Source organism: Bufo gargarizans, chromosome 2 (genome assembly GCF_014858855.1).
Source record: "Bufo gargarizans isolate SCDJY-AF-19 chromosome 2, ASM1485885v1, whole genome shotgun sequence".
Taxonomy (NCBI): domain Eukaryota; kingdom Metazoa; phylum Chordata; class Amphibia; order Anura; family Bufonidae; genus Bufo; species Bufo gargarizans.
Genome location: NC_058081.1, coordinates 592,116,579 through 592,131,947, shown reverse-complemented (window position 1 = coordinate 592,131,947; position 15,369 = coordinate 592,116,579). Strand labels below are relative to the sequence as shown.

The window sequence follows — 15,369 nt, the reverse complement described above, 5'->3', positions numbered from 1 at the left end:
CTTTCTGCAGTGTGCAGACTGAACAGGAGGTCAGGGATCAAGACTGGGTGGAAGACGATGCAGGGGACGATGAGGTCCTAGACCCCACATGGAATGAAGGTCGTGCCACTGACTTTCACAGTTCGGAGGAAGAGGCAGTGGTGAGACCGAGCCAACAGCGTAGCAAAAGAGGGAGCAGTGGGCAAAAGCAGAACACCCGCCGCCAAGAGACTCCGCCTGCTACTGACCGCCGCCATCTGGGACCGAGCACCCCAAAGGCAGCTTCAAGGAGTTCCCTGGCATGGCACTTCTTCAAACAATGTGCTGACGACAAGACCCGAGTGGTTTGCACGCTGTGCCATCAGAGCCTGAAGCGAGGCATTAACGTTCTGAACCTGAGCACAACCTGCATGACCAGGCACCTGCATGCAAAGCATGAACTGCAGTGGAGTAAACACCTTAAAACCAAGGAAGTCACTCAGGCTCCCCCTGCTACCTCTTCTGCTGCTGCCGCCTCGGCCTCTTCCTCCGCCTCTGGAGGAACGTTGGCACCTGCCGCCCAGCAAACAGGGGATGTACCACCAACACCACCACCACCTCCGTCACCAAGCATCTCAACCATGTCACACGGCAGCGTTCAGCTCTCCATCTCACAAACATTTGAGAGAAAGCGTAAATTCCCACCTAGCCACCCTCGATCCCTGGCCCTGAATGCCAGCATTTCTAAACTACTGGCCTATGAAATGCTGTCATTTAGGCTGGTGGACACAGACAGCTTCAAACAGCTCATGTCGCTTGCTGTCCCACAGTATGTTGTTCCCAGCCGGCACTACTTCTCCAAGAGAGCCGTGCCTTCCCTGCACAACCAAGTATCCGATAAAATCAAGTGTGCACTGCGCAACGCCATCTGTGGCAAGGTCCACCTAACCACAGATACGTGGACCAGTAAGCACGGCCAGGGACGCTATATCTCCCTAACTGCACACTGGGTAAATGTAGTGGCAGCTGGGCCCCAGGCGGAGAGCTGTTTGGCGCACGTCCTTCCGCCGCCAAGGATCGCAGGGCAACATTCTTTGCCTCCTGTTGCCACCTCCTCCTACTCGACTTCCTCCTCCTCTTCTTCCACCTGCTCATCTAGTCAGCCACACACCTTCACCACCAACTTCAGCACAGCCCGGGGTAAACGTCAGCAGGCCATTCTGAAACTCATATGTTTTGGGGACAGGCCCCACACCGCACAGGAGTTGTGGCAGGGTATAGAACAACAGACCGACGAAGTGGTTGCTGCCGGTGAGCCTCAAGCCCGGCCTGGTGGTGTGTGATAATGGGCGAAATCTCGTTGCAGCTCTGGGACTAGCCAGTTTGACGCACATCCCTTGCTTGGCGCATGTGCTGAATTTGGTGCTGCAGAAGTTCATTCACAACTACCCCGACATGTCAGAGCTGCTGCATAAAGTGCGGGCCGTCTGTTCGCGCTTCCGGCGTTCACATCCTGCTGCTGCTCGCCTGTCTGCGCTACAGCGTAACTTCGGCCTTCCCGCTCACCGCCTCATATGCGACGTGCCCACCAGGTGGAACTCCACCTTGCACATGCTGGACAGACTGTGCGAGCAGCAGCAGGCCATAGTGGAGTTTCAGCTGCAGCACGCACGGGTCAGTCGCACTACAGAACAGCACCACTTCACCACCAATGACTGGGCCTCCATGCGAGACCTGTGTGCCCTGTTGCGCTGTTTCGAGTACTCCACCAACATGGCCAGTGGCGATGACGCCGTTATCAGCGTTACAATACCACTTCTATGTCTCCTTGAGAAAACACTTAGGGCGATGATGGAAGAGGAGGTGGCCCAGGAGGAGGAGGAGGAGGAGGAAGAGGGGTCATTTTTAGCACTTTCAGGCCAGTCTCTTCGAAGTGACTCAGAGGGAGGTTTTTGGCAACAGCAGAGGCCAGGTACAAATGTGGCCAGCCAGGGCCCACTACTGGAGGACGAGGAGGACGAGGATGAGGAGGAGGTGGAGGAGGATGAGGATGAAGCATGGTCACAGCGGGGTGGCACCCAACGCAGCTCGGGTCCATCACTGGTGCGTGGCTGGGGGGAAAGGCAGGACGATGACGATACGCCTCCCACAGAGGACAGCTTGTCCTTACCCCTGGGCAGCCTGGCACACATGAGCGACTACATGCTGCAGTGCCTGCGCAACGACAGCAGAGTTGCCCACATTTTAACGTGTGCGGACTACTGGGTTGCCACCCTGCTGGATCCACGCTACAAAGACAATGTGCCCACCTTACTTCCTGCACTGGAGCGTGATAGGAAGATGCGCGAGTACAAGCGCACGTTGGTAGACGCGCTACTGAGAGAATTCCCAAATGTCACAGGGGAACAAGTGGAAGCCCAAGGCCAAGGCAGAGGAGGAGCAAGAGGTCGCCAAGGCAGCTGTGTCACGGCCAGCTCCTCTGAGGGCAGGGTTAGCATGGCAGAGATGTGGAAAAGTTTTGTCAACACGCCACAGCTAACTGCACCACCACCTGATACGCAACGTGTTAGCAGGAGGCAACATTTCACTAACATGGTGGAACAGTACGTGTGCACACCCCTCCACGTACTGACTGATGGTTCGGCCCCATTCAACTACTGGGTCTCTAAATTGTCCACGTGGCCAGAGCTAGCCTTTTATGCCTTGGAGGTGCTGGCCTGCCCGGCGGCCAGCGTTTTGTCTGAACGTGTATTCAGCACGGCAGGGGGTGTCATTACAGACAAACGCAGCCGCCTGTCTACAGCCAATGTGGACAAGCTGACGTTCATAAAAATGAACCAGGCATGGATCCCACAGGACCTGTCCGTCCCTTGTCCAGATTAGACATTAACTACCTCCCCTTAACCATATATTATTGTACTCCAGGGCACTTCCTCATTCAATCCTATTTTTATTTTCATTTTACCATTATATTGCGAGGCTACCCAAATTTGAATGAACCTCTCCTCTGTCTGGGTGCCGGGGCCTAAATATATGCCAATGGACTGTTCCAATGTTGGGTGACGTGAAGTCTGATTCTCTGCTATGATATGAAGACTGATTCTCTGCTGACATGAAGCCAGATTGTCTGTTACGGGACCTCTCTCCTCTGCCTGGGTGCTGGGCCTAAATTTATGACAATGGACTGTTGCAGTGGTGGCTGACGTGAAGCCTGATTCTCTGCTATGACATGCAGACTGATTCTCTGCTGACATGAAGCCAGATTGTCTGTTACGGGACCTCTCTCCTCTGCCTGGGTGCTGGGCCTAAATTTATGAAAATGGACTCTTACAGTGGTGGGTGACGTGAAGCCTGATTCTCTGCTATGATATGAAGACTGATTCTCTGCTGACATGAAGCCAGATTGTCTGTTACGGGACCTCTCTCCTCTGCCTGGGTGCTGGGCCTAAATTTATGACAATGGACTGTTGCAGTGGTGGCTGACGTGAAGCCTGATTCTCTGCTATGACATGCAGACTGATTCTCTGCTGACATGAAGCCAGATTCTCTGTTACGGGACCTCTCTCCTCTGCCTGGGTGCTGGGCCTAAATATATGCCAATGGACTGTTGCACTCGTGGCTGACGTGAAGCCTGATTGTCTGTTACGGGACCTCTTTCCTCTGCCTGGGTGCTGGGCCTAAATATCTGACAATGGACTGTTGCATTGGTGGCTGACGTGAAGCCTGATTCTCTGCTATGATATGAAGACTGATTCTCTGCTGACATGAAGCCAGATTGTCTGTTACGGGACCTCTCTCCTCTGCCTGGGTGCTGGGCCTAAATTTATGACAATAGACTGTTGCAGTGGTGGCTGACGTGAAGCCTGATTCTCTGCTATGATATGAAGACTGATTCTCTGCTTACATGAAGCCAGATTGTCTGTTACGGGACCTCTCTCCTCTGCCTGGGTGCTGGGCCTAAATATATGCCAATGGACTGTTGCACTCGTGGCTGACGTGAAGCCTGATTGTCTGTTACGGGACCTCTCTCCTCTGCCTGGGTGCTAGGCCTAAATATCTGACAATGGACTGTTGCATTGGTGGCTGACGTGAAGCCTGATTCTCTGCTATGATATGAAGACTGATTCTCTGCTGACATGAAGCCAGATTGTCTGTTACGGGACCTCTCTCCTCTGCCTGGGTGCTGGGCCTAAATTTATGACAATGGACTGTTGCAGTGGTGGCTGACGTGAAGCCTGATTCTCTGCTATGACATGCAGACTGATTCTCTGCTGACATGAAGCCAGATTGTCTGTTACGGGACCTCTCTCCTCTGCCTGGGTGCTGGGCCTAAATTTATGAAAATGGACTCTTACAGTGGTGGGTGACGTGAAGCCTGATTCTCTGCTATGATATGAAGACTGATTCTCTGCTGACATGAAGCCAGATTGTCTGTTACGGGACCTCTCTCCTCTGCCTGGGTGCTGGGCCTAAATTTATGACAATGGACTGTTGCAGTGGTGGCTGACGTGAAGCCTGATTCTCTGCTATGACATGCAGACTGATTCTCTGCTGACATGAAGCCAGATTCTCTGTTACGGGACCTCTCTCCTCTGCCTGGGTGCTGGGCCTAAATATATGCCAATGGACTGTTGCACTCGTGGCTGACGTGAAGCCTGATTGTCTGTTACGGGACCTCTTTCCTCTGCCTGGGTGCTGGGCCTAAATATCTGACAATGGACTGTTGCATTGGTGGCTGACGTGAAGCCTGATTCTCTGCTATGATATGAAGACTGATTCTCTGCTGACATGAAGCCAGATTGTCTGTTACGGGACCTCTCTCCTCTGCCTGGGTGCTGGGCCTAAATTTATGACAATAGACTGTTGCAGTGGTGGCTGACGTGAAGCCTGATTCTCTGCTATGACATGCAGACTGATTCTCTGCTGACATGAAGACAGATTCTCTGTTACGGGACCTCTCTCCTCTGCCTGGGCCTAAATATCTGAGAATGGACTGTTCCAGTGGTGGGTGACGTGAAGCCAGATTCTCTGCTATGGGACCTCTCTCCAATTGATATTGGTTAATTTTTTTTTATTTAATTTTTATTTTAATTCATTTCCCTATCCACATTTGTTTGCAGGGGATTTACCTACATGTTGCTGCCTTTTGCAGCCCTCTAGCCCTTTCCTGGGCTGTTTTACAGCCTTTTTAGTACCGAAAAGTTCGGGTCCCCATTGACTTCAATGGGGTTCGGGACGAAGTTCGGATCGGGTTCGGATCCCGAACCCGAACATTTCCGGGAAGTTCGGTGGAACTTCTCGAACCCGAACATCCAGGTGTTCGCTCAACTCTACTTATTAGCCGTTGTGTGGTGAAGTAAGAAAATTACAGCCCTTTTTGGCGTGTATTAGTGGCAAAAAAAAAAGTATCATTTGCCGTTCACTGCCGCAGTTATATGTTCTAAAGCCTTTTTTTGGCATGTATTAGTGGGGAAAAAGAAAAAGGGCTTATTAGCCATTGTGTGGTGAAGTGAGAAAATTAAAGCCCTTTTTGGCGTGTATTAGTTTCCCTTTTATTGACTTATTTGATCTTTCAGTATGTCAGACAGAGAAGTGACAGGCCCTGCACAGGGGCGGGGCACAGGCCTAAATGTTTCTAGGGCTTGGCACAGGTCGCAGCAGACTAAGGGCCCGTGGCAGCAGGGGTCACTTCGAGAGGCCTGAGCTCTCAGTGTCAGCTAGCGGTCGTGTCTTGACCAGCAACCCAGCAGTTCTTAAATGCAGTGGCGTACTAGGCAGACCACGCCGTTGCTATGGGGCCCGCGGCACAGGGGGCCCACAGAGCATGGAATGCCCCGCCCCCTACTTCCACTCTGCACCAGACAAAGTTTATTCATGGCATGCGGTATTGAGGCGTCCCGTGGCCCGCCCACTTGTGTTCTCCCAGTGGGCGTCCGGCACCCCCACCCCCCGACGTTGACGCAACCCCTCCCTATCTGACCTCCACCACCATTTTTTTCGTCTAATATCCTCTGCTCTCAGTGCGTGCTGCCTGCCATCTGCCTCAGGCCCTCGGCGCTCAAGTCAGCCAGTCAGTGCAGTCCAGCCCCGGCCCAGACTGAAGGATCACTCCGGAGCCTCTGTAATCTCAAAAGTAGGTCTTCCCGGACTGTCTGAGACCTCATACATTAGAATGGTGATGGATCTTTCTGTCAAAATGTTAATGTCTGTAGCCAGCCCAATACTTTTATTAGCCAGGGGTAGATTTGGCATTTGTGGCGCCCCAAGATAACTTATGTCTTGAGCTCTAATCAAAGACATTCAGTATATACCTACCTCCTGCAATCTATAACTATCTTCTTATGTGACGCCCACACCCTTGATGTGCTCCACACACAGTACAATGCCCCTTTATGTGCCCTGCACATAATATAATGCCCCTTATGTGCACCAAACACAGAATAATGACTCCTTATGTGCTCCTCACACAGCATGATGCCCCCTTATGTGCCACAAACACAATATAGTGCCTCTTTATGTGCACCCAACATAATATGGTGCCCCTTTGTGTCCCCAATACAATATGGTGCCCCTTATGTGTTCCCAAACAATATGATGGCTTCATATGTGCACTCAATATGTGCCCCTTATGTGCCCCTCATGTGCCCCTCGTACAGTATAATGCCCTTTATGTGCTAGTCGCATAGTGAAGGACCACTCCGGACCCAGGTCACTGTACACACTGTACACCGGACACGGATAGAATAAACACAATCAGGTAGTGTGCCACTGCCACAGTAAGAGTTTCACTTTTAATAAGGGGGGGGGGGCTGGAGGTGTATGAGGAAAGCACACTGTCCTTCTAAGTCCTCTATGAGCCTACAGGCCGCCCCAGCACATCAGTCACCTTGGGGGGGGGGGACACCTGTAGGCTCAAAGAGGACTCAGAAAAACAGTGTGCTTTCCTCCTAATTCTCCCCCCCCCCGAGTCCTCTATGAGCCTACAGCCCCCCCCCCCCCCCCTTCCCATCCCAGCACATCAGTCACCTGTTTTCATCAGCAGCAATGTGCACACCCGGCACCCGCTTTGCTACTGGCGCCCGCACAACCGCCACTGCCCCCCTCCCGTCACGCAGATGAAAACATTCAGCGACATGTGCAGCGTCCCACTACGTGTGTGTGGGCACTGCTTAAAAGCACTTTTCACTTTCTTATAAGCACTAGGTTGCATTTGTGTAACTGCAAAATCCCTGTTAACAGGCCTATTAGGTGTAATTTATACATCCTGCCACTAGATGGGGATAAAGTTCAGGTCCTATATATACTCAGGTCAGGCCTAGTGAGACAGAGGAGTTGAGACCAGGATGTAGTTCAGAAGTGAGCAGATCTGAGGTAGTCAGATCAAGTTAGTGGGAGGAAAGATAGAGTGAAGACTTCGCAACACAGATTAGTGAGTGGAGCCAACTTCGCTAGAAGGCGTTTTCCTTCTGTAGCTGCACTATAGACTTGCATCCCTGACCAGTAGGAGAAGAGTTTGCCTCCCTGGAAAAGAAACAAGCAATCCTAGGAATTCATCGGTGATAAGAGCCATTATTGAGGGCCACAGACACCTTTGCATGGTGGAGGTTTATTAGCTTCAGGCAGCCACACCAACCTTCTAAAGGGACAGTTGAGTTTTCCTGTCTACCAATATTTAGCTTGTAGGGAAAGCCAAGGAATAGGATCCAAAGCATCTAAAGGAACCAGGTACACCTAACCCACTGCTCCAAAACCCACCAAAAACCTGACAAGCCTTAAACAGTGGATTTGCAGAATTGTCTCTGTATCATCTAAAGACTGCATAATTGTACTACTGCAACTGAAAGACATCCAAAGTAAAAGTTGTGAGTTGCATCTTACCACTGTCTACCTCATTATTACTATCTATGGTTGTACCACCATTAACGGTACTGGTGTCACGACAGAAACCATCAAAGAACTCAGCCGCAACAAGCACCCTAAGCACCCTTAACATCAAGGGCACCTCAACCACCATCTTGGCTGATGTTTCCTACCACAGAGTGTGCCCTGGAGGATTTCGTGCTGTCCACCTCAACACTGTGCTGCCAGCCCAGGGAGGCTATCTGCTAACCATGAGTAAACTGATGAACTGTGTGTTATATCATTTGACCCCTCATCGGTCCACCGTGCACCTCACGTGTTCCCCCTGCGACTGGCTGGCTGCACCCCCCATAAGGCATAAGTATTATCTGAATGCGGTGCCTGGGCATTTTGGGGGCATAATAGGGGTTAGATAGCCCCTTTAACCCTTAGAATACAGGGTGTTTTTTTGTTTTTGCATTTCCTTTTTTCTATGAATAGGTTTTTTATGTCTAAATAGTGTAAAAATAAATTAACACTTTGAAAAACAAAATGTATTTACTTTTTTACATCACCATATTCTGACCCCCATAACTTTTTTATAGTTACATCTACTGAGCTGTGTGGGGGCTAATTTTATGCGGGATAAACTGTAGTTTTTATTGAGAGTGTGTTTGACTTTTTGATCACATTTTATTACATTTTTTGGGGTAAGAGAAGTGATGAAAAAATGGCGCTCGTAGAAAAGGGGTTAATATGTGGGGGATGGGCTATGTCAGGCTTTAGCACAGTGGACACAGGCAGGAGAAGCGATGTGTATGCGGGCTCCTGACCTGCACTCGTTCAGATGTGCTCGCATACATATTGAGCCCTGTGTCCACTGTCCTGTGCACACTCTGCTAAGCAGTATGTAGAATAGAATGGAACCTTCCAGTCCATTTTTAGCCCCCCACCCCACCCCCCGCACTGTGGAGGAGTGGACGAGTCCCATGTCCTGCAGGAAGGGTGGGGACCAGTTAGTTTGAGTTAGTTCTAGTTGACCCCCTTCTAAGGAAACAGGTGTTCAGTCCTGCGTCCCTCCTGGACATGTGTTGCCCAAGCCAGCCAGGACACCTTCAGAAAGACCACATCTAGAAGTCTCATTAACCAGGAAGAAGTTGCCCTGTGCCTTGCCATAGAGTCAGACAAAGAGAGAATTGCAGCAGAAAGCAAAATGAAAAGTTTTCATTTAATCCTGTCAGCATAGCAAAGCCGTTTTTATGCTAAAGCTTGCTGGAAACCAAGACCAAGTCTGTAAACCGTTTAAAGAAATGTTTATGCAAAGTAAAGCTGCAGTTCAACTTCATACAAAGTCTGGACTCAATTTCTTTCATCATCCTCTCCACCACCTATTCACCCTATTTGCTCTGCTCCATCCGGCAACGCCTGGGGTTCCCGGATATCCAGATAGGAGCACCGTGACATTTGTACAGCCGCACCTAGAGGGACATCTTAGGCCACCCTCATACCACTCTGGCATTCCTACACCTTGGTTCCACCATCACCTTCTAAATAGGCTGACTTAGTCCCTCGTTGCAGAAATGCATCTGGCGTCAAGAAAAATTACATTTATCACATCTTAAAAGCACCCTAGCCGCTTACTGAGCTTTACACTTGGAGTGCACCCTGCCAGCCGTCATTTAAGATCCACTGGACTACTGGGCAGCCAAACTGGATTTGTGGCCATGGGGGGGGGGGGGCATAGTTACCCCAAGGAGAACTTGCCTGTCCACCCAAAATGTGGAGAGACTGACCTTTGTCAAAATGAATCAGGAGTGGATCAGCCAGGATTTCCACCAACCAATGCCTGATGCATCAGATTAGATCATCCATGCTGCCTCACCCAAACCTTGACAAAAGAGACCGGTTTCTTCTGGCTACCTGCCTCAGCTACTATTCTGATGCTGACACCCACACATCTGATGCCAAGTGCTCCTTCTTACACCCACCATCATCAGTGGGTACTGTTAGTGCCACCCACCTCCCAACTCTGTCACCTGTTCACTCTGTGCTCTCCTGATGCTGCTGCCACCTCCACACTATGTCACCTTGTAACTCTGTGGTGTCCAGATGCTGCTGCTAGCCCAACATTATGTCACCTTGCCACTTTGTGGTCTCCTGATGCTGCTACATCAACACTATGTCACCTTTCCACTCTGTGGTCTCCTGATGCTGCTGCCACCTCCACACTATGTCATTGGGCCACTCTGTGGTCTCCTGATGCTTCTCCCACCCCACACTATTTCATTGGGCCACTCTGTGGACTTCTCATGCTGTTCCCACCCTCCCTCCTCCTTTATGGTCCCATCAGAATTGACTTATGATTTAGTAGCCAAAAGCAGGAGTGGGTACAAAACACAGAAGACATGCAAATATTCAATTCATGTGTCATCTCTGTTTTGGATCCACTTCTGTTTTGGCATTAGCAATACTGATGGATTACTGACCAAATGAAGGTGGATTCTCAACAGACAGGATCGTTTTTTGGGGGGGGTCATTATTCTGACGGATCAGAGGAAGGGCAAAATAATCAGTAAAGTAAACACAAACTTACTGCTGACACTTTCTCCACTCTGTATGGGGGCTCTACTTGTTTAAGCGTTTAATAGAACAGGTTCTGTAGGCATCTATGTGGAATCAGCTGACGATGGTGTAAATAGGGACTCACAGTATTATTTCATTACCACAGCAGACTCCCTATGCGTGTTGCTCCTAGGCACAGTGTTCTACACCACTATACAGGCTCTCTGTAGCCGGGAAATAGCTGTTTTTTAATGCGATTCGCCACAAATTAATTTGGATTGAATCGTTTCAGAAAATTCGGCAAACCAACCGAATTTTTTAGAAATTCGCTCATCTCTAGTTGTCACATCTGTTTTCCAAGATTCCTGAACAGAAATAGCTCAAGCAATATGCCAATAGGTATGTTTCACTGACTAACTATGCAGACTGGAGTATAGGAAAGTCAAGTGACAACCCCTATATTTGATTGTGGTCATTCTAGTTGTCACCCAGCCACCAACAGTGGAATACCTGCCCATGTTGTGTCTCATATTGCAGCTCAGCTCCACGGACGTGAATATGAATGAAATATCAGACACGACCTGCAGACAGGTGTGGTGCTGTTTTCTAATTCTGTGGATCGCCTTTGATGGGACTATACATATATACAGGTCCTTCTAAAAAAATTAGCATATTGTGATAAAGTTCATTATTTTCTGTAATGTACTGATAAACATTAGACTTTCATATATTTTAGATTCATTACACACAACTGAAGTAGTTCAAGCCTTTTATTGTTTTAATATTGATGATTTTGGCATACAGCTCATGAAAACCCCAAATTCCTATCTAAAAATTATATATATTTCATCCGACCAATAAAAGAAAAGTGTTTTTAATACAAAAAAAAGTCAACCTTCAAATAATTATGTTCAGTTATGCACTCAATACTTGGTCGGGAATCCTTTTGCAGAAATGACTGCTTCAATGCGGCGTGGCATGGAGGCAATCAGTCTGTGGCACTGCTGAGGTGTTATGGAGGCCCAGGCCTTAAGCTCATCCAGAGTGTTGGGTCTTGCGTCTCTCAACTTTCTCTTCCCAATATCCCACAGATTCTCTATGAGGTTCAGGTCAGGAGAGTTGGCAGGCCAATTGAGCACAGTAATACCATGGTCAGTAAACCATTTACCAGTGGTTTTGGCACTGTGAGCAGGTGCCAGGTCGTGCTGAAAAATGAAATCGTCATCTCCATAAAGCTTTTCAGCAGATGGAAGCATGAAGTGCTCCAAAATCTCCTGATAGCTAGCTGCATTGACCCTGCCCTTGATAAAACACAGTGGACCAACACCAGCAGCTGACATGGCACCCCAGACCATCACTGACTGTGGGTACTTGACACTGGACTTCAGGCATTTTGGCATTTCCCTCTCCCTCCAGACTCTGGCACCTTGATTTCCGAATGACATGCAAAATTTGCTTTCATCCGAAAAAAGTACTTTGGACCACTGAGCAACAGTCCAGTGCTGCTTCTCTGTAGCCCAGGTCAGGTGCTTCTGCCGCTGTTTCTGGTTCAAAAGTGGCTTGACCTGGGGAATGCGGCACCTGTAGCCCATTTCCTGCACACGCCTGTACACGGTGGCTCTGGATGTTTCTACTCCAGACTCAGTCCACTGCTTCCGCAGGTCCCCCAAGGTCAGGAATCGTTCCTTCTCCACAATCTTTCTCAGGGTCCGGTCACCTCTTCTCATTGTGCAGCGTTTTCTGCCACACTTTTCCTTCCCACAGACTTCCCACTGAGGTGCCTTGATACAGCACTCTGGGAACAGCCTATTCGTTCAGAAATTTCTTTTTGTGTCTTACCCTCTTGCTTGAGGGTGTCAATGATGGCCTTCTGGACAGCAGTCAGGTCGGCAGTCTTACCCATGATTGCGGTTTGGAGTAATGAACCAGGCTGGGAGTTTTTAAAAGCCTCAGGAATCTTTTGCAGGTGTTTAGAGTTAATTAGTTGATTCAGATGATTAGGTTAATAGCTCGTTTAGAGAACCTTTTCATGATATGCACATTTTTTTAGATAGGAATTTTGGGTTTTCATGAGCTGTATGCCAAAATCATCAATAAACAATAAAAGGCTTGAACTACTTCAGTTGTGTGTAATGAATCTAAAATATATGAAAGTCTAATGTTTATCAGTACATTACAGAAAATAATGAACTTTATCACAATATGCTAATTTTTTTGAAGGACCTGTACAAACAACTAGTTTTGCTGCAGTTATGCTTTAACAAAATGTTTGTAGTTTTAAACACCTGGTTACCCTATGGAATATGGACATGATCATCATTGAATGAGAACAAAGGTTCACTTTTTTTATACATAGTTGCTTAACTCACCTCTTCTCTCCCAGTCTGTGGGTAGACCGATCTATGGACATCACTCTGAAGCTGTAATACTTCATTCTTCAGATTGGAGATGACCTGATCTTTTCTCTTGCATTGTACTTCATATCTTAAAAGCCGGTTTATCTCTTCTCCCAGTTTAAGAAGGCAACGTTCCTAGAAATATACGGGTCCTTACATTTTGAATCTACCACCGACATACTAATGGACTCTAGTAGCTGGGTCCAAGAAGTAGCCAAGGTACAAAATACATTTTTGACATGGTGTCAGAGTCATTCAGGCTTTATATAAATGCATGGATTCTGCTCTCTCCTCCTAACCCATGACTTTCCAATCAGTCCGACCTCTGTGACCACAGCTGATTTTTACCTCTAGGAAAGTGCCCAGATTTCGATTCTGATTGTGCTTGGCTTGTTTTGGAGGTCGGAAGGCTAGCCCATATTATCCAAAGGGTATGGCCAACAGATGCAGAATATCCATAGCAGATGGATAGATAAGATAGATAAATGAATGGAGAGATGAATGAATTAAAAAATGATGGTGAGATTGATGCTAGAGAGGTGGATAGAGTAATGCACAGAGAATAAGATATATATTTACATCTTTTACCTTCTCATTGAGAACACTTATGTACCACGGAGTCTTAATCTCTACAGATGTCAGGTAGGTTTGATTGGTTGGATTCCCGTTGTACTGTAGATTCACCGAGTAGCCTTCTAAGGATGTGCTAGTCTTGGAGAGCTCAGTACAGTTATGGATGTGAGGAAGTTTTCTGTCTACATAAGATTACATGAGAATATGTAGGCTATGGTAGTTAATAAAGCTATGTAGATATATATATATATATATATATATATATATATATATACTATATCTAGTCTATCTATCTTTCCATCGATCTTATAAGAAAGGGCAGCATTACCTGTGGATAAAGCAGAGTTGCTAAGTTTACAGGATCCATGTGAAGCTCTAGATGTGTGCAAGTCAATGACTTGAGAGGAATTGTAGCTTCCAAATGAAGATTCTGGACTCACTGAAAATGTAGGAGACTGCAAGGAAATAAACATGGGAATGGTCAACCAATTTACTTTAAAGGGACTGTATCATACACATTTTATTAATTATTTGTAAAGATAAAATAATTCTGTCTTTTTTTTATATTTTCAGAAATTTTAATTTTTCACGTATCCATAAATATGGAAAATTAAATAATATCATATTTCCCACTTTTGACCAGCAGAGGGAGCAAACACAAAAAGTGGAGAATTCAATCTACCTGTAATCTGATTGCTGCAAAATTGGCCTGGCCCCTCTCCTTGCTGGTGACCTCACATCTACCTTTCCCTTGTGACTGGGTGCAAAATGAGGGGGAGCAGATCTTTTCCAAACCTCTGTGTAGCATCATTTTGTTGGTGTCTGCACAGTGGTAAGTACAGTGAATGTTCAGGACAGTGTGGAATATATCATGGCTGTTCTCTATATGCAGAGCACAGTGTGAAGAGTACCTGATACTCATTCAGGGGACACCTGCAGACCGTTTTTTTGCAGACTGTATGGGAAACCATTCACTTCAATGGGTCTGCAAAAACAACGGAAGGTACTCCGTGTGCATTCCATTTCCGTATTTCTGTTCCACAAAAAAGTAGTCCATGTCCTATTATTGTCCGCAAATCACGGTCTGAGGCCCCATTCAAGTAAATTGGTTCGCAAAAAATACGGAACACATCCATATGTCATCCGTATTTCATCCGTATTTTGTGGATCCATACAGTAGAAATGCTATGCCCAGCCCATATTGCTCATGTGTTTGGTGATTAATAAGTTACTGTTTCCGATCCGCAAAAAACGGATTGCATGCGGAAACCATACGGATATGTTTTGAGGAATAACGGAACGGAAGAGGACTTAAATCAGGGAAAAAATTTAAACTCAGGTACGGAACAATGGATCCGTGAAAAACGGACCGCAAAATAACAATGGTCGTGTGCATGAGTCCTTAGGGTCCATTCACACGGCCGTAGTATATTGCGGATCCGCAAAACACCGGGCTAGCACCCCTATAGAAATGCCTATTCTTGTCCGCTATTGCGGACAAGAATAGGACATGTTCTATTTTTTTCGGGAGCCGCGGACCGGAAATGCGGATGCGGACAGCACAATGTGTGTTGTCCGCATTCTTTCCGTCCCCATTGAGAATTAATGGGTCCACACTAGTGTTGGTCGAGCACCAAAGTGCTTGTGTGCTCAAGTAGAACACTTCCCGATGCTCGGGTGTTCTACCGAGCACCCGAGCACAATGGAAGTCAATGGGAGAACCCGAGCATTAAACCAGGCACCCCCTGCTCTGAAGAGGGGAGGGTGTCAGGACTCTAGTTCGGCTTCGGAGTCTCTGTTGTGACTCCATATATAGCTATGTCCATATATGAAGTCAGTGCTTGGGGACACCCCAGTGTATTTAAATCTAATTTACCCTCTATTGAAAAGTTTCTAGCAGGATTCAAACTCACAACCTTCTACATTACAGCCAAAAATCTTAACCACTTCACTATAGAGCTGCATGACCAGTTACTTAAAGGGACACTGACAGGCCCTATAAACATATTTAGATATTCATATGCTGTCATAGGTCTTATAA

At 47.5% G+C, this 15,369-nt stretch overlaps 1 protein-coding gene across 1 annotated transcript in view; it reads right to left on the bottom strand.

Moving 5' to 3' along the window:
• Positions 1-15,369, bottom strand: part of CCDC27 (coiled-coil domain containing 27) — an 83,519-nt gene that overhangs the window by 41,487 nt on the left and 26,663 nt on the right. The window contains exons 3-5 of the mRNA XM_044278258.1: positions 13,657-13,783; positions 13,344-13,510; positions 12,729-12,890 (exon numbers count right to left, since the gene is read on the bottom strand). Of these exons, the coding sequence (XP_044134193.1) occupies positions 12,729-12,890; positions 13,344-13,510; positions 13,657-13,783 (456 nt within the window). The remainder of the gene's footprint in view (positions 1-12,728; positions 12,891-13,343; positions 13,511-13,656; positions 13,784-15,369) is intronic.